Genomic DNA, 19,767 nt, shown 5'->3' on the forward strand with positions numbered 1-19,767 from the left:
AGATGGAAATGCCCACAGCCTTGACTGAGTCGAAGGGACCTGCTAGGGTGATAAGGGAGAGGTAGAAGGGTACACAGGAGGTGGGGCTGACTGAAGAGTTCAGACTGAAAATTTTAAAATGTTGCTGAAACTGAAAAAAGCAGTTCCTCTATGATCTGGTGCTAAGCTAGGGACTCGGTCCCTCAAACGGCTCCAATGTGCCAGATTCCAAGAGAGTCTTCCTTTTCTGATCCTATGTTTTTCCAGCACATGTATGGTGTGTTCTGCTTCTGGTATCTCACCAAGGAGTAGCAGCAAGACCTGTGACAAATAAGAGGTCTTAGGCCGGGTGTGGTGGAGCACGCCTATAATCCCAGTACTTTAGAAGGCCAAGGGGGGAGATCACTTGAGCCCAGGAGTTCTGGCAAGATCTGTCTCAAAAAAAAAAACCCAAAAAAACAAAACACACACACACACACACACACACACACACACACACAAATGAAGCAAATGATCATGAGGGACACTTTTTGCTGTAACTGGTGCTTGGTCATGACAAAGACAAGGTTATACAGGCATTAGTTCAAACAAACTCCGGGCTGGGTGTGGTGGCTCACGCCTGGAATCCAAGCACTTTGAGAGGCCGAGGCAGGCAGATCACCTGAGGTCAGGAGTTTGAGAACAGCCTGGTCAACATGGTGAACCCCGTTTCTACTGAAAATACAAAAATTACCCAGGCGTGGTGTTGGGCGCCTGTAATCCCAACTACTCAGGAGGCTGAGGCAGGAGAATTGCTTGAACCTGGGAGGTGGAGGTTATGGTGAGCTGAGATGGTGCCATTATACTCTAGCCTTGGTGACAAGAGCAAAATTCAGTCTCAAAAGAAACAACAACAAACAAACAAGCAGAAACTCCCAAGCCCCACAGCTGATTTTGTGGCAAAGAGGAAGAGAATAAAACCCAGAGGCACAGCCATTCCCTGGCAGCTGAGGTTCTGGCCCCAAAACAATGCCTTTTTGTTCCCTCCTAGGGTAAAAAAGAAACGAAAATCCCCAGCTCTCAGCAGTAGTTTGTTTTTCTGATCATCCTTAACATGCTTACAACAAAACAGACACCTGGTATTCACAGGTGGGAACAATTCAACTCCAGCCCAGGAAAAAGAGAAAACTTTCCAAACTGCTCAGAGAGGCATCTAAAACCTGGCCCCCTTCCTTGTGGTGTAGATCAACATTCCTTTTTGCTCTGCTGGCCAACTTCAAGAAGGAGCCGAGTGCCTCCCCTGTCCAACGGGTGGGCATGGGCGCTGCCCAGTGGGTGCAACGTTGCAAAGTCCAGAGAGCTGCAGACGGCACGTGAGGAGCTGGAGAGCATGGTTTCTCTTCCTTACACTGGTTGTACCAGTCTGCACTCAAGATGCATCTGGCACACAGGCATGAGGAGACATGAGGAAGATCACAAGAAAAGAAGCGGACGGGCAAGCACTTGCCATGGCGCCTGGCAGAGCAAGCACTCGACAAGCAGTGGCTGTTAGTTTCCACCAGGCCCTTCGTTTCTGAGCAGAGGGGAGGAGATGGCAGCCTTGACGTGTTCTGAACTGCCCTGGAAGCATCCCTCAGGAACATAAAGTGCTGCTTACTGAGAGCAGTTCCGTACCCACAGGCACGGGCTCCACACAAAACGGAGAAAGATCAACACTTGACTTTGGGCGGGCCGTGTCCAGAGCTGATGCTGAAAGTCGACCACCCTTGTTTGTGTGTTGAGACCAGCTGTTTTCACCATGGTTTAGGGAACACAGCCCAAAGGCTGCCCGTGGACAGGGGACAGGTATTCAGCGGAAATGCCTTCCAGTACACACAGGTGCAACAATCCCCCGAGTCAACATACCAATCAGCTTAGGCATGTGCGACTTTCATGCCAGTTGCACTTAGAAGTGCACATCTGGACTGCGGCTGCTGTGCTTTATAGCCTCTCTTTTATGAGGCTTTTATTTCTTTACTTAAAGAGAAATAATGAAGGCCTCTCTGGAAACAATGGTGCTGCGGCAGGGGCCAGCTATCTGGCTCTGGGATCTGACCAAAGTGTCCACACTCGGCACCATCGCAACCACCTTCTGCCCTCTGGACTACTTGTGAAAACACCGCCAGCCCCATGCAGCTACCTCAATGAGCAGTCAACAGTCAAGGCTTTCTGGGCTTCCAACTCATCCCTCTCACTCAAAGCGCTGCCACTGTTGAGAACTCATTCTGTGTCACGGGCTTTGCAGATCTCTCTCTCTTTTTTTTTTTTGAGATGGAGTCTCACTCTGTCACCAGGTTGGAGTGCAGTGGTGAGATCTTGGCTCACTGCAACCTCCACCTCCCAGTTCAAGTGATTCTCCTGCCTCAGCCTCCCAAGTAGCTGGGACTACAGGCATGTGCCACCACGCCCGACTAATTTTTTATATTTTTAGTAGACATGGGGTTTCACTGTGTTAGTCAGGATGGTCTTGATCTCTTGACCTCAGATGATCCACCCACCTCAGCCTCCCAAAATGCTGGGATTGGGATTACAGGCGTGAGCCACCACACCTGGCCTGCAGGTCTTTTTTTTTTTTTTAAGAAAACTGTAACCCAGAGAGATAAGGAATGCGCCCAAGTCACAGGCTGAGAAGCAGGGATCTGGGGGTAGTTATCAGGCTTGGCTGGCCCCAGTGCCCATGTTCTGCCCCACGCCAGGCTGCCTGGCCACATGCCAGCTGTGTGATGGGATGGAGTGCAGGTGGACAGAACAGAGTCAGCCTGAAGGTTAGATCCATGTATGAAGCCACACGACTGAACACAAAGCTGCCCCAAAGTGGAGAAAGTCAGGCTGAGTGCAGTGGCTCATGCCTATGATCCCAGCACTTTGGGAGGCCAAGATGGGAAGATCACTTGAGGCCAAGAGTTTGAGACCAGCCTGGGCAACACAGTGAGACCCTCACCCCCCATCTCCATTTTTCTTTCTTCCTTCTATACCTCCCTCCCTTCCTTTCTTAAAAAAAAAAAAAAAAAAAAAAAAAGTGGAGAGAGTTAGAGTTAGAAAGGGAACCTACTGGGTGACCAGGAATCGGGGACATGTCCTGAGCACCCTGTACTGGGGATTTTGGAAGGTTCTCTACCTGAGCGAGGCAACTGGGGCTGCTGGCTAGGTCACTGCAAGAATGCCTTTTTTTTTTTTTTTTTTTTAAATTAGAGATGGGGTCTCCCTCTGTCACCCAGGTGGGAGTGTGGTGGTGCGATCATAGTTCACTGCAGCCTCTAGCTCCTGGACTCAAGTGATCCTCCCACCGTAGGCCCCAGACACTGAGACGACAGGTGTCAGCCACACCCACCTATTCTTGATACTTGCACAAAGCAGCTTTCCATCACAGAAACCCGGGAAGCATCTCAGCGAGGGGAGTACAGGTTCTCCGGCAAGATGAGGTGGCTTGCCCAAGGGAGGGAGCTAGTCCCTCCTTCCAGCAGCGGGGTTCCCTCCAGCACGTGCAACTTCACAAACCAAAGAGTGACTGTGTGCCATCTGGTTAGAGAACCCAAGAATTCTGGAGGCATCAGAGTCCCTGATGCTGACTCAGGGATCCCGTTTATAAGCAAACTTGTTTCCTGCATCCTCCTGTTTTCCATTTAACTTTCTTTCAGCAGATGAAAATCAGACCTCGCATGCCACAGCAACCAGACACTGGCCTCCAGCCTTAGGATGCCAGATGAAAGGGGACGCCCCCAGGACAGGGGGCAGCATGCAAGCCTGTCTAGACCCACTCTTTAGGGGCCTGTTACTGCAGCAGACACCCCGACTGGGAGCAGTGATCATGAAAGAGCAAGGAGCAGGCCCAGCTCTACTCCCCAAAGCTGAGGTTTCTCCAGACCTTTCTCCCTACTCCGTGAAAACAACACAACCAAGGTGGGCTTGGGTTTCCCCATTAAATGCTTCTGGCATTTTCTCACAAGCCCCAGGCAGTGGCAAGCTGGTGTCCCATAGCAGGCAGGGTGGGTTCTCAGAGACCCTGTGGACACATGGCTGAAGACACAAACATGTTCAAACCCAAGGGCTAATTACACTGTGGACATGCCAGAAGCCAGAGATGACCTGGCTCTACCGTGCCGTCCCTGAGTGCAAGATGTGCGGCCAGTGGTGCCGGTCACAGGATCCTTCCGGAGGCCTGGAAACGGTATCACAGACCTCACTGGAGGGGCAGGGAGTGAAGGAGCAGGTACCCAACCACACCATCCTTGCAGCTCCAGGACACTCATAAGCATTCCCCGTTACTCCCCTTACTCCGTCCACCTCCCAGTGGGACTCTGACTCCAGGCCTGGTTGTTTCCAGCAGCGAAAAACCCCAGGCACCTGGAGCTGCAGAGCTCACTCAGCCAGACCACCAGAAGCAGCCCTCCAACTTAGCTGAGCCATCAGGCTGAGCCTGCTCCTGGCCTCTCCGATCCAGCCTCCATATTACCTCCGAGGAACTTCTTAGGATGCGTATCAGAGCTGTCCTACCCTTGGAACCTTCCAAACCCTTCCCAAGGTTCCCAGAATGAAACCCAGAGCCCACACCCAACGGGCCTATGCGCCTCTCCCCACTGCCCTGTCCTGTTCCGGCCTCCACTCCACAACCAGTGGGAATCACTTCAGGGCTTGGCCCGGGTGGTTCCCACTGCTCAGGGCACTGTCTTCCCTGAGAAGGGTACAGGGCTGTGCCCGGGATCCCCAAGACCACCAGAGGCTCCATAATTTGCTACAAGGACTCACAGAACTCAGCACAAAGTTGCCCTTGGGGCCAAAGGTTATTGCAGTGGAAGGGGATAGAGCAGAGGAAGCCAAGGGAGAAGGCGCAGGGGCTGAGGTCCCAAGAAACCAGGCACTGGCTTTCAATGTCCTGCTCTATGAAGTTGCACAGATGCCAGCCATGGGCCAAGCTTGTAAGCAGGCCTCCGAGGGACAGCAGCCTCAGGTCAGGTCTGTTAGCTCTCTCCACTCAAGGGCAAACTGGCAAATCCCCGAGTAACTGACCTACAGTTCTTTCCTCAGCACCTGCCCTAATGTCTACACCCTTTGCTCTTCCCCACCACAGGACCCGGCTCTCATTCCTTCGCAGCACTGATCAAACTGTACAAGTATTGTGTTCCTCTATTCACTCGTTCCTGTGCTGGAACGTGGGCCTCGCAAGGGACAGACTGGGCCTGACACGTTTGCCACTGACCCTGGGCACATGGTATCGTCCCCAGTAAAGACTTGGTGACTGATCCCAAGGACTCTCCAGTTGCCGCAGATGGGCACTACCAGCATCTCTGTTCAGCCTCACTGTACCCTGATGACGTGGACTGAGTAGGAATCATTAATTCATTTTCAAGACAGAGATTTCCTGGAGGCCTTGCTGTGGGAGGTGCTGGCAGAGCCACATCCCACACCCACAGCCTTCTTGCATGACCATGAAACCTGCTACCTCAGCAGGTCTGCCATCCAAATGGCCCCATAGCTGTGATCATAAACACACACAATGTAAGACGCATATACGGATACCTGCTGCACAGTTAAAAGAGCCCTGGAAGGTGCTGGGTGGATGCAAAGAGAGAGTGCGGCTGAAGCCTGATGCACAGTGTGTCACTGAGTGCCCCCTCAGGGTAAGGAAATGGCTCAGAGAGGTTAACTAACTCGCCCACAGTTGGTCAGTAAGCAAAGACAGAGAATCCAGTCCAAAGCTCTTTAAAGCTGAGTCCTCTCCCTTCCGTGGCCAGGCCTCAGACACTGTGGTAAGGGTTAGAGGCTTCTGGCGGGAGGTAGTGGTGCCCTCTGCCTGGGAAGTGCCCCAGCACCTCAGCTTCCTGCTCATACTTTTGCACTATTTCCCTAGAAAATCTCTGCCACCACCTACAGTTCCTCCACGTTCATGTCCCGAGGAAAGGGTGCCCTGAGGGCCCCGGGGCTGGGAACCTGCAGTTTCAAGAACCCAGGAAATCAGGTGCGAACATTTCTCACATATGAACACGGACGTCCTGCCCTTCCTGGGCCAACGTTCCTCAAACATCCTCTGACCAGAGCGACAGAGAGAGACTGGCGGCAAGGAGCAGAACTGCAGTTCTGACACGGCCCAGAGAAGGGACAGGTGCTGGGGAGCCCGGGAGGAGCCCATCCACCATGCTCTGGGCTGCTCCACTCCCGGAGAGGCCCTTGGGCCCTGGGACTGCCACAGGGGCGACAGCCTTGTTTCACTCTGTAAACTTTTTCCAGACTAGGAGGGCTGATTGGAAAAGCTAATGAAAGCTTTTGAAGATTATCTTGGAACTGAAGCAAGGAAGAACACAAAATGCCCTCCCACCCTGCTCCTCCACCCCTCAAGACTCCGGCCTTCATTAGGCTTTGATTTCAATCAATTGCACACCCACTAAAATTAACTTATAAGGCCAATAAATTACAACCGCATGTTTGAAGGTATTATCTGCTCCAAGCCAAGAGCCAGGGACTGCAGAGCATGGGGCGAGATGTCTGGCACAGATGGGAGTAATCATCTTTTGAAGAAGGCGGTGCCAGCCCTTTTGGTCAGAACATCTGGTCCCAGGCAGAACCTGGGGCTGGCAGAGGCCAGGGCCAGACTTGATGTGGGAAGGTTTCCCGTCTTTTCTACGAACCTAAGAAATCAAAGTGTTCATCCTGGGGTTCATGGCAGCCCACTGGTCGCTCACGCCAGCAAGATGTTCTCCTGACAGCTGCCAATGCCTGACCCACAGCAAAGTCTCCACTTTTTTTTTTCTTTTAAGACAGAGTCTCGCTCTGTTGCCCAGGTTGGAGTATAATGGCGCGATTTTGGCTCGCTATAACCTCCGTCTCCCAGCTTCAAGCGATTCTTCTGCTTCAGCCTCCCGAGTAGCTGGGATTACAGGCACCTGCCACCACACCCAGCTAATTTTTGTATTTTTGGTAAGAGACAGCATTTTGCCATGTTGGCCAGGCTGGTCTCGAACTCCTGACCTCAGGTGATCCACCCACCTTGGCCTCCCAAAGTGCTGGAATTTCAGGCATGAGTGACCGTGCCCGGCCCTGAGGTCTCCACTTTTAAGTCTCTCCCAAGAAAGATCACTTAGGTCAAAAGAGGTTTTATGACTGATGAGCTAGACTAGGCTTGGACCTAAGAAAGCAGAGTCGGCTGTGCCGAGAAAGAATGTCAAGACATCCTCTGAGCCAGCCACCTGTGAGTTGGCCCGCTCCACTGCCTTTCCCTCTGCCTCGGCGCTCAGTTCTCATGACATCCCCTGGATGAGCAAGGCCCATCAATTACAGGCCAAAAACCATCTCAGGGTTTGGGAGAGACCATAGCCTAGATGTTGGGCCCCAGGTGTGTGGCCTGGCTGGGGAAGGGAAGTGATGAAAATGAAGGTGACTTGAGGGCAGATAATGCCCTCGCCTGGCCCCAGCACTCCAGCAAAACGTGCTTGTCTCTAAGCATTTGCAGAAACTGGCTCTTTCAATCTAAAAACAAGGCTGTTTGGCTAGTGCCATCAACAGTGGCTTGACCGTTATTCTCATAGGGAAAGTAGCACTATGATCCTTTTCTGTCCCTGAGGATGGCGGAGAAGGGAATCATCAGTATGGAAGGGACCTGGAAGTGAGAGTCCACAGGGACCCAGCAGGGCCAGGGCAAGCTAGGAGTGGACTTCAGAGGGAGCTGTGAGGGCACACGGCTCAGCCACCTGGGCCCCTACTCGCTTTTTGCCCACCTTGAGGAGTCACACTCCCAACTGCTGGCCCTTTCAATCGACAAGGGAGAGGGGTTGCCACATCTCTGAGGAGTTACAAGCCAGAAAGGCCTGCTGGTCAACCCTTCCCCTGGCCCCAGCTCCATTATTCTGACATTGACTCCATGTGCTAATGATTAAGTCTAACTCCCTGCAAAGTCAGAGCCTTTACAGAGCCAGGGATCAAAGCCCAAACCTGAAGACAGAATCCAAGTCTTTCCCTCAGGATCCAGTGAAGAAGATTTCTCTCTGGTGGCAGAGGGAGCCTCTGGAGAGACAGTAAGTCCTGCTCTCTGGGAAGGCTGGTATGGGCTGTGGGTCGCCTGGACCATGCTCTAGAGCTCTGGACCCTCAAGGCTGTCTTTTTACTGGTGTCTCCTGTCACATATGCTGGGTTTTTTTTTTTTTTAAGTTTTCCTTTTTTTTCAGAGACAAGGTCTTACTCTGTCACCCAGGCTGGTGTGCACAACCATAACTCGCTGCAGCCTTGAAATCCCGGGATCAAGTGATCCTCCCACCTCAGCTGAGTAGCTAGGCCTATGTGTGTGTGCCCCTATGCCTGACTAGTGTTTATATTTTATTTTTTGCAGGTACAGGGTATTGCTCTGTTGTCCAGGCTGTTCTCAAACTTCAGCCAACAACAAACATGTCCATAGATGGCAAGTCCAGTCTTCTGCATAAGCCAGCAGGGCACTGCGAGGGCACTCAAGGCCTCTTTATTCCTTTTTCAGACGGAGTATTGCTCTGTCACCCAGGCTGGAGTTCAATGGCGTGATCTTGGCTCACTGCAACCTCCCCCTCCCAGGTTCAAGCAATTCTCTGCCTCAGCCTCTCGAGTAGCTGGGATTACAGACGCCTGCCACCACAACTGGATAATTTTTGTATTAGCAGAGACGAGGCTTCACCATCTTGGCCAGGCTGGTCTTGAACTCCTGACCTCATGATCTACCTGCCTCGTCCTCCCAAAGTGCCCTAAGCCACCGCACCTCCCTCCCCCCAACTTTTTTTAATGGTCAAATCTCTGTGTGAGCAAAGTCCAGTGTGACTTTCCCAGCATAAAGAGACTTTTAGGCCATAAAACAAGTGACTCCCTGGAGGCTGGCTGCAGTGCTGTCCTCACGGGAGGACTCTTGCTCCAACATAGCAGGAGCCTGGCAGTTCTCAGTCATTCGATGGGGTTGGTGGTCATGAGGCTGGAGCTCAAGCCAAGCATAGTCCTAACTGCGATTCATCAGGATCCAAGAAATCAGAAGCACCGGAATCTTCAGGAATTAGACCCTGTCAACACAGTCTGTTCTTCCAACCCCCAACCACCAGGGGTGCAGACCAAGCTCTAGCTTGAAGTGTGTTCCCTGAGAGTGGCAGCTGCACCTGTGCAGCCAGCCTGCTCTTACGGGGTGGCTTCTCCAGCCACTCCCCTTTTCTCCTGGCAGGATGGGTCTGGCTGAGGCTCCAGACATCTCTCACCAGGCCGGGGACAGTGGCTACCACCTTCTAAGCCCCTCAGGCTCAGGGTAACCAAGCCAGCAGAAGGGAGCATTGGGTAGATGGCCCCTCTCAGAGTTACCCTTGTCTGAACCCCTCTGCCAACCTGAACAGAAGACAGGAGGGAGAGCTGTGGCTTCGCTTAGGGGACAACAAGTAAGTGTTTCTGTGAGAAAGCAGTAGTATCGGGAAGGCCTGGATGAAAGATGACGAGAAAGGGGTGTTCTACTACCTCTGTGACCTTGGCCAATGTCCCTTAGGAGACAAGGCCACCCAGCTGACTCTCCTCTGCTCCAAAGCCACGGGGAAAAGATCTGGCATTTCAGGGCCTGCTGTGGTCACTGATGTGGCCACCAACAGCCTCGCGGGGCACTCTTGAGAATGGGAGCTTCTGCAGATGAGTAATGTACCAAGATGTTTTTAAAAAAGGAAAAAGCAGAGACTTGTTCTCATAATTTCTGGAATTATGATATATGCAGAAGCACACACTTGGTTCATCACATGTGGTCCAGCTGGGAAAATGTTCCTCACACGTGGTCCCAGGAGAGGGAGCTCCTCAGCACACTCCTATGGCACTGGGTGACTTAAAACTAATGCGTCTGGTGTCCCTGATGACAGCTCCTACTGCTGTCCCTTTGGTGGGCTGCGGTTCCTGTCACCCAGGAAGAGCCTGGCCCCACTGCCCCTGCACATGGAAGGGGAGGAAGGGCCTCCTGCCTCTCCTGTGGAGTCCCTGAGCCCTTATGCTCCCCTCGCCTCCGTCCTTCTGAGGTGCTGGAGACAGACGGCACCAGCCTGGATCCGATTACACTCTGTCACAGACCCTCAGGGTCCGGGTTATCCAGTTAGACCCCCAACTGGGGGTAGAAGGCTGTCTTGTCACCCCTCTCTTAACTCCCCAGAGTCAGTTTACCTTCAGAGAGGAGTGTGTAGGCAAAGTTAAAGGCACACAGAAATACAAAGCCACCTTACAAATACACACTTCCCAGGGAAGGGAAAGAATTCGCTAGAGTCAGCGCGAAGTGTGAGACCTGAGTGAGACCTCGGCTGTGGCTGCTGGCTCCTGTGGTTTTCTGGCTGTGTTAACCAGCTCGAGTACTTCTCTGAGCCTCAGCTCCATCAGCTGCCAAACAGATTAACTCCCACTTATCCTACAGTCACTGTGAGGATTCAGTGATTATTCTGAAGAGTTTTCATGGTAATAGGGAAATTCTCATAACAGGCAAACCAAGCCCTGCAGAAGCGCATACCACATATCATTACATATGTGAATGATGAGCTGGAACGGAGAACAAGGGAAGTAAAAGTCCAAGATGAAACTGGGCTCATCCCCAAGGCTGGCCCTAAATGGCAGAGTAAGGCAACACATCTCAATCACTTTGTTAAGGCAGTAACAACCTGAATACTTAAGTGTCACAAAAAATCAGAACCCCGCCCCACTCCACCATATCTCAACATGTAGCCCAGTAATAAGCCAGAGTGCAGCCTTCTCAGAGAACAGAAGGGGTGAGGCCTGGCAACTTCTTCAGGCTAGGGGGTGGCATGCATGGCAGGTTAGCTCCCCAGGCTGGGGGAAAATCCAGCAAACACTTTCAAGGGGGGAACTTTCCACTTCCACCTTCACACTTAGCTGAAAGGCCAGGCTGTATTCCTGGAGTATCCTCAGCTGGCTCCCAGGAGACTTACAAAGATATAAAGGGCCAATTTTGCCTAATTAAAAGAGGCTGAGGGCATGCACTTGCTGGCTGACAGATCTGTGTGCACATGAAGGGGCACCAGTCTCAGGGTCTTAAGACAGGTGAGTTTGCCTTTGCCTCGGAGACCTTGGCACAACCAGCCCCATGCCTGGCTGGCTTCCTCGATGTCAGACCTCAGTCAAGTTGTCTCCTCATGAGGCGCTCTACAAAACAAGTGAGCTGCTCCCTATTAACACCAGCACCACTGACTTGTTCACTTGACTACTGGTTGTTTTTCCTCAATGGAGCATGGTGAGGGTGGGGGCCTCATCTACCACGTATGAGGTGCATTCCTGGTACTCAGTGAGCTCCCGGCTCATGGGAAGCACTCAAACGTCTGCTGAGTAAATAAATTGATGTTGGACTCTGGGGCTGGATAAGGATGGTTTGACATCCCAGTTCCACCACTTACTGGCTCTGTGAACCTGGGTAAGTTACATCGCCCTTCTGATCTGTCAACTCGTTTCTAAGAGAGGGATACCCTTCTCTCATGGGTTCCTGTGAAGACACCTGGAGGCCCACTTGCATGGCCACTGGTAACTGTTACCATCACCATCGCTATTTTATTATCAGTATTATCACTTTAATATCAAAATGATTCTACTTGGGCATTCTTGTTTAATAGCTGGATTGACTTCTTACCAAATGGGCAGGTAAAGGAAGATAGTAAAAAACAGTCACAAGTAAACTATCATAGAGCAAAGATTCAGCTTTTCAGTATCACTGGGGAAGGAGCTATTCTACAATAGTACAAAGTTCTAGATGTAAGAACCTTTAAAGACTGAAGCCTATTTTAACTGTGAAAATCAGTAATTTGTGGGAATTTTAGACAAATACAGGCTCAAATCCTAGCTTTTCACCTCCATGTCCTGTGGTCTTTTGTGAGTCATTTAACCTCTTGGAACCTTGGTCTCATTTGTAAAAGGAGGAACAAAACCATCTTCCCCAGAGGTTCTTGTTAAGGAGTAAGGATAATGTATATAAAATATTTGTACGTAATAGATACTGAAGATAAGGCTGTATTACACATTGATGCATTTTGAGGACGCTGAAATGTTTAAGGCCATTTATTCCTGTCTTCCGTAGATCAATGCTTGTGTATTTCATTCTACTAAGTTGTGTGTCAGATATTGAGAAGCATTACTCTTCCTCCGGAATCAACTTCTAAAAGAAATTTTTAAAAAGTTTTTTGAGGGAGGATCTCACTCTGCCACCCAGGCTGAACTGCAGTGGTGCCATTACAACTATTGCTACAGCCTCAAACTCCTGGGCTCATGTGGTCCTCCCATCTCGGTCTCCCAAGTAGCTGGGACTACAGTTGTAGGCCACCACACCGAGCTAATTTTTTCCATAGAGATGGGATTTCACCACGTGGCCCAGGCTAGTCTCAAACTCCTGGGGTCAAGCCATATGCCTGCCTTGGCCTCCTGAAGTGCTGGGATTATAGGTGTGAGCCACTATGCCTGCCAGAAATTCTTTGTATGTTACAGCAAGCTGCTATGAACTACACAGCCACTCCAAATACTTGCAAAGTGAAGACACGAACCCCTCACACTAAGTAGAGCAGCACCAGCTTTTTGACACTCTTTGGATGCTTCCTTTTCTTATGCCCAGTTTCTTGCCTAGATCCTAGGCTAGGGGTGGGCGAACTACAGACAGAGGGCCAAGCCCTACCCACCTCAAAGCGCAAGAGGTGAATTTTACATTTTAAAGGTTAAACAGAAAACAAACCAAGAAGCAGCCACAGAGACCTTATGTGGCCTACAACGCCTAAAACGTTTAGTATCTGGTTCTCTACAGAAAAAAAGTCTGCCAACTTGATTAAGTATTGCCTATTTTACAGTTTTGCTGTATTTTCAGTATGGAACTCAATTATAAATGAGATTCTGTTGATGATGGCTACATTTCTCTGGAGCCCTTCCTTGTAAGGCTGAATAATTAAATGACATGTTGGTGCTGCAGTGCTGGGAGGAAGGATTCGATGGGGCAGGAACAAATCTCAACAGATCGAGCAAAATGCTTTTTAAGGTAGGTGCCGAGGCCACGAACAACTCAGGATTCAGGAAGATGTCTGCTGCTCTGCTCCCACGGTGCAAGGACTGTGCTGGTCCTGGCCTGGCAGCAGCTGGAGGCAGGGACCCCTCAGCTCCAGGTCAGAACTGAGCATGGTAAAAAAATCCACAGGGGCCTTTGGAGATAGACAGGTCTGACTTTAATTCCTGGCTCTACCTCTTGCTGTGGACAAACACTTAAATCTTTCTGTGTCTTAATTTCTTCATCTGAGAAACAAGGACTAAACTAGCTATGTTTGTGAGGATTTGAGATGCTATGTAGAATACCAAGAACTGTTTCCTACACACAGTAGGTGCTGTACCAGTGGTACCTGCTGTTATCATGAATCATGACGCAGTCAACAGCACACAGTGGAGTACGGTAGGATTCTATGACTGAGTCATCTCATCACCGACCCAGTTACCAAACCAGTGCCCTGCATCCTGCTGTGGACGGCTCAGCATTTTAGTTAGGTGAGCCGGGTAACAGATTCAAGGAAGAATACCTGGCCAGGCAACAGATTCAAGAGAGAACCCTGCCACTTAGGATTTACCTCTCGAAAATGACAAGAGCTAAAGTGCAAGACGAGAAAGTGACTCACAGGTCTCGGTACTGGTCAAAGGCATTGTTGGCTTCCACCTCCAGCTTTCGCAGCCGAGCTGACGGCATGGCCCCATCCTCCAAGGGAGGGTCGTACTTGTTACTCCATGGTGACCTGGAGGGAAGGAAGGAAAAGGACACACCATGAATCGTCACATGAAGACATGGCCAGTGAGCAGGGAGCCTGAGCCCGGGCTATCTGAAATCTCAGGGGCAAAGCTGCTAGCTGCAGCAAAGATTTTTCTGGGCCCTGGTAACAAACAGGGCTTTCTGGAGGTTTCAAGGGCTCAGATGCAGGTAGATTCACTCCACCTCTCACTGCCTGTGGATGGTCGGCAAGTGTCCCGACTCTCTGAGCCTCACTTTCCCCTTATGCAAAATACGGCTGCTACTTGCTCTGCACACAGGGCTGTCATGAGACATGAGGAGAGACAAGCAGGTCAAGCACCCAGACCAGAGCTTGCCAGATTGTCAGTGTTCAACAAAATGCTAGTTCTTTCTTACCTGCCTTCTCAGTTTCCTTTGTGTTCACTACTTTTTTTTTTTTTTTTTTTTTTTTTTTTTTGAGACCAAGTCTCACTCTGCCACCCAGGCTGGAGTGCAGTGGCATAATCTTGGCTCACCTCAAGCTCCATCTCCTGGGTTCAAGTGATTCTCGTGCCTCAGCCTCCCGAGTAGCTGGAATTACAGGTGTGAGCCACCACACCCGGCTAATTTTTGTATTTTTAGCAGAGACGGAGTTTTGTCATTTTGGCCAGGCTGGTCTCAAACTCCTGACCTCAGGTAATCCACCCACCTTGGCCTCCCAAAGTGCTGGGATTATAGGTGTGAGCCACTGCGCCCGGCCATGTGTTGACCATCTTATAGTTCAACAGCTGTCCCTCTCTCCTCTCTGACTTGCTGGAGGCGCTAAACTTCAATTCCAAAGACTTTCTTACACAGAAAGGATTAAGAGAGCTGTCAGTTACAGAGGCAGGCAAGAAACAAGCTCCACGGGGAAATGCTGATTACATTAGAAAACCTGAGCAACCAGGTTCTCCACATGAACAGAAGATAGCTTTTCCAAAATCCAAGGGCTATGCATACATATAAAGACTGCTAAGTAATAAGAACCAGGCTTTTTGCAGCCCCAAAGACTTGCTGTATTTCTTGAAATGTATTTTGCCACATCAGGAAAGCATTTAATCACACAGAGAACTGGAGAGGGGGTTATAAGGGAAAGATCTACTCATTAATTCCTGCAGGTGGGGTCCAGAGGACTGAGCGTTCAGAGAAAGTAGCAGAATTAAAAAGGTGAGAGAGGAATGAAAAGACAGAGAAGATGACATGGAATTCAGAAAAAGTCCTTTACACTCGGACTAAACGCCTCTGTTTCCACAGAGAGATCCACACTACCTTTCCCGTACCCACTCCTGACCACAGACCTTCATTCATAACACTGTCATGTGGAATTCATGTTAAGGGGGAAAAAAAGTATGCTCATCATATCCCAAACCCCAGTTTTAACAAATTCTGTGCACAGGCATCTTTCATCTTGGTAAGTGATGCTCTGCCAGGCACCTCCATCAGTAGATCGTGGAGTATGAAACCAGAATAAGCTGGGCGCCCTCTTCCACCAGCCACCCGCAGGCAGCTTTCTCGGAGGCTGGTTCACAAACAGTATGTAGGGGAAGAGCTGATGTGCCTGCTGTCCCCGAAGAGTCTCCAGGCAAGAGTTACACTCCTGATCACCTCCAAGCAGAAGAAACCTTGGGAAACTCTTCTTTCCAAGGCGACCACTTTCTGCTGCTCGTCGCAGTTTTGGTAGAGACTTTGCAAGAATGGGGTGAGACACTCCCTACTGCCCCATGACCAGTAGCTAGCTCTCATGGTCACATTGGACCATTCACTGTCAGCAAGCTGGGACCCTGTAGCTAGGAAGACAGGCGTGCCGCCCACCTGGGTGCCTCAGTTCTCCTGAGAGGCCAATCACAGGCTGACGTGCCAGTTCTTGTAGCCTGTCCCTCCTCCCTCTGAAACAGGGATGCCCAACAGAACTTCCCATGATGACGGAGATGTTCTAGATTTGTGCTGTCCTAAACAAGTCACTAGCCATGTGTGGCTGCTTGCATACTTGCAATGGGACCAGTATGACCAAGAGACTAAATTCTTAATTTTATTTAATCGGAATCATTTAAATGTAGATAGCTCACTCTAGAACCTCAGCTCTGAGGGGCAAGAGACTTTTCTGTCACCTTCCCTATGGGTTGCTCAGCACCTAGAACAGTACCTGGCACTCAACTCCATGCGCATTAAAAAAAAAAAAAAAAAAAAAAGTTTTTAAGAATGAATGTGGCTGGGCACGGTGGCTCACACCTATAATCCCAGCACTTTGGGAGGCTGAGGCAGGCAGATCACAAGCTCAGGAGTTTGAGATCAGCCTGGCCAACATGGTGAGACCCCATCTCTACTAAAAATATAAAAAATTAGCCAGGTATGGTGGTTTATGCCTGTAATCCCAGCTGCTTGGGAGGCTGAGGCGGGAGAATCACTTGAACCCAGAAGGCGGAGGTTGCAATGAGCCAAGATTGGTCCACTGCACTCCAGCCTGGGTGACAGAGCCAGACTCCATCTTGGCACTGGGGGCGGTGGGGCGGGGGGAGGGTGTGAAGTCTGGGGAGAATGACTTATTCTTGTCCAATCACAGTTGTAAAAAAATAAAAAAATAATGAATTCTTGCATCCCACTCCACAACAGAAGCAGCTGTTCCCTCCCTCCTGCCCGTCCCTCTTGTACAGACGTTAACCCTCATGACCTTCTTTGCTCATCCTCGACTGCAAGAGGCCTTTGAGAGAAGAGAGCCTGTGCTGCCTGCCCTTGTCCCCTGTACCCAGCCCTGAGTCAGTGCCAAGTGGATGCTGCTGGCGGACGGAAGCCTCACAGCCCAGGAGGGGAAGAAAGGACCTGCGGGAATTCTGCTGGTGTTCCGTTCCTCCAAACCGAGGGACGGAGCAGCTTTCGGGCTTTTCTATGCTGAGAGACACCTAAGCACTGAAAAAACAAAAACACCAAATCAACAAAGGCCTCTCACCAGATCTGAGACAAAGATCCAGGAGAAAGATGCTGTCGCCATGATTTATCTGTAAACAAGGCCTGGTTGTTCAGCTGGCCAGGGCAGTGGATAAGAATCTGAGGGTGTGGAGCTGAATTCCCTCCTTCCCCTGCGTGGCCCTTTGAGACTCTGTAGCACACTCACGCCCAGGACCATTCCCACAGTTAGATGACGGCCACAGCCTTCCTGTGGGCCAGGAAGACCTGACCCAACTGGCGTTCATTTCAAGGCACCCTGATTAGACACAAGAGCCCATCTCTCGGGCAGACTGGGGGCCTGCAATTTTCAAGAAGCCTGTAACTCACATTTCTACTGGCTCACAGATGATAGCATTTCAAGCTGTTAGTCCCGAAGCCAGGATAATTGTAGCTGAGGGAAATATCATAACATTACCCAGAATATTCTTAGTGGAAGAGGTACTCAGAACACATTTAAGAGCTTAAATGGAGGCCATGTGAAAAAAGACAGATGGACAAGAACGCTTAGATTTCAAAAGTCAGCCCTTTCATTTCCCTCCGAGAAGGCTTTTTGTTTGAGCTAACAGGTTTCAAACGGAGCTGCTGGCAGCGGTCACACCATAAGGATCTTATTTAAGCAAACCATCAAACACAGTCAGGATGGAAATCTGTGGAGAGAATCAGAAGACCTTGAAGTTTCGTATCGAGAAGGAGAGAAAGGAAAGACATACTTTCTGCCTCCACACCCTGGGCTCCTCTCTGAAGGCCTGAGATTCCCCCAGAGCCAGTGGTGGGGCCTCAGGAATGCAGGTGGGGACAAAGGGGTGACTGGAAGGGCTGCAGGTATCAAGTCTCCCGCAGAGCCTGGCCTAACCATGGACCTAGACATGATCCCATCCTTCTACCAGCTCCTGCAGAACAGTCGTCTTACACAGCAAACTGGAGTCTTTAGGTGAAAATAATAAAGTAATGATATTGATTAAGCAAGACCAGTTCAAGGACCACCTTCCAGGAAGCGTTCTCTGAACCGCATAGGGGCGAGAGTACTTCTCTACGATGACGTGGTCCCTGGACTGCCAGACCACTCACCACCATCACCGGACTCTCTCTAAGGGCTGGTCCACCCCACTTTGTAAGAGGCTCTCTGGCTGGGCACGGTGGCTCACACCCGTAATCCTAGCAATTTGGGAGGCCAAAGTGGGAGGACTGCTTGAACCTAGGAGTTCAAGGCCAGCCTGGACAACAAAGTGAGGCCCCCATCTCTACAAAAAAAAGAAAAGTCAAAAAATTTGCTGGGGCTGGACACAGTGGTTCATGTCTATAATCTCAACACTTTGGGAAGCAAAGGCAGGAGGATCATTTGAAGTCAGGAGTTCAAGACCAGCCTGGCCAACATGGTGAAACCCCCAAAATTAGCTGGGCATGATGGCACACACCTGCAATCCCAACTGCTTGGGAGGATAAGGCAGGAGAATCTGCTTGAACCCAGGAGACAGAAGTTGCAGTGAGCTAAGATTGTGCCACTGCACTCCACCCTGGGCAACATAATGTAAGACTGTCTCAAAAAAAAAAAAAAAAAAAAAAAAAAATAGGCCACGTACAGTGGCTCATGCCTGTAATCCCAGCACTTTGGGAGGCCGAAGCGGGTGGATCACGAAGTCAGGAGTTTGAGACCAGCCTGACCACATGGTGAAACCCCGTCTCTACTAAAACTACAAAAATTAGCTTGGCATGGTGGTACATGCCTGTAATCCAAGCTACTTAGGAGGCCGAGGCAGGAGAATCACTTGAACCTAGGAGACAAAGGTTGCAGTGAGCCGAGGCCAATGCACTCCAACCTGGGTGACAGAACAAGACTCTATCTCAAAATAAAATAATAATAATAATAATTAGCAGGGCATGGTGGTGTGTACCTATGGTTTGCAGTGGGCCATGTTTGCACGATTGTCCTCCAGCCTGGGTGACAGCAAGATGCTCCCAAGGAGGACAGCACCTGGATGCCATGCCCGTGACCAGCAATTCTAGGTACAGAATGAGCCCTTCAAGGATGAACTTGATCAGCCTCAGGGCTGTCTCACCACCTATATGCTGGGACATGTGCAGTCATATCCCCAGCCTAGACCTGTCTCCTGGAACTCCACATGGTACATCCACAGTCTACCTGCTATCTCCACTTTGAGCTAATGGACCTCTCAAGCTTAAATTGTTCTTTTGCCAGCCCCTCCCCAAGTCCTCCTCACCTTAATCAACAGTGGCTCAGGCCAGAAGCTCTCTGATACGCCTTCACACCCCACCTCCTCTCCTTCCATCCCTACCCACCTGCAGAGGCCACTGGCTCTACCTTTAAAACTGACCTCAAATCTCACCACTTCTCACCTTTTCAACTCTATCTAGTCTCTGGTCTTAAGAAGGCCAAAATATATTCTCTACCTAATTTCCATTTGAAGCTAGGAAAGGGACATGATTATAAAACTGTTGTCTAATCTCTTAAAAGTCAGTATTAATTAAACTTTTACAACATATGACAAGGTCTGTGCCATTCAACATTTCACATGTGATACTTCCTTTATCCCCCCCAATAACCCTGTGCTAACTTTTATTACCCTCAGCGTGGCCTTCAAGACTCTGCCAAACCTGCCCTGGCCATGCCTCCACCCTCATCTCTACCCCCACCACCCACCCCTCACTGCCTTCTCCACCTCTGGCCTTCTGCCGGCTCCAACCTAGTAAGCTCATCACACAGGACCTCAGCACCCAGCAGGGTCTTCCTGACTTATGCGTGGCTGGACCTTTTCTTTTCTTTTTTAATTTTTTTTTTTTTTTTTTTGAGATATTTTGCTCTTGTTGCCCAGGCTGGAGTGCAATGGCATGATCTTGGCTCATCGCAACCTCTGCCTCCAAGGTTCAAGTGATTCTCCTGCCTCAGTCTCCTGAGTAGCTGGGATTACAGGTGCCCACCACCATGCCCAGCTAATTTTGTGTTTTTCAGTAGAGACTGAGTTTCTCCATGTTGTTCAGGCTGGTCTCGAACTCCCAACCTCAGGTGATCTGCCCACCTCAGCCTCCCAAAGTGATGGGATTATAGGTGTGAGCCACTGTGCCCAGCCATGGCTGGACCTTTT

The 19,767-nt window shown here is 50.3% G+C and overlaps 1 protein-coding gene across 2 annotated transcripts in view; it reads right to left on the reverse strand.

The window, feature by feature from the left end:
• The window catches only part of CAPZB (capping actin protein of muscle Z-line subunit beta), a 152,032-nt gene that overhangs the window by 26,580 nt on the left and 105,685 nt on the right, over positions 1-19,767 (reverse strand). For both annotated transcript variants that reach the window (XM_039473489.2, XM_039473488.2), the window contains exon 4: positions 13,599-13,712. In XM_039473489.2, coding sequence (XP_039329423.1) covers positions 13,599-13,712 — 114 coding nt within the window. The remainder of the gene's footprint in view (positions 1-13,598; positions 13,713-19,767) is intronic.

This window comes from Saimiri boliviensis, chromosome 11 (assembly GCF_048565385.1).
Source record: "Saimiri boliviensis isolate mSaiBol1 chromosome 11, mSaiBol1.pri, whole genome shotgun sequence".
Lineage (NCBI taxonomy): Eukaryota > Metazoa > Chordata > Mammalia > Primates > Cebidae > Saimiri > Saimiri boliviensis.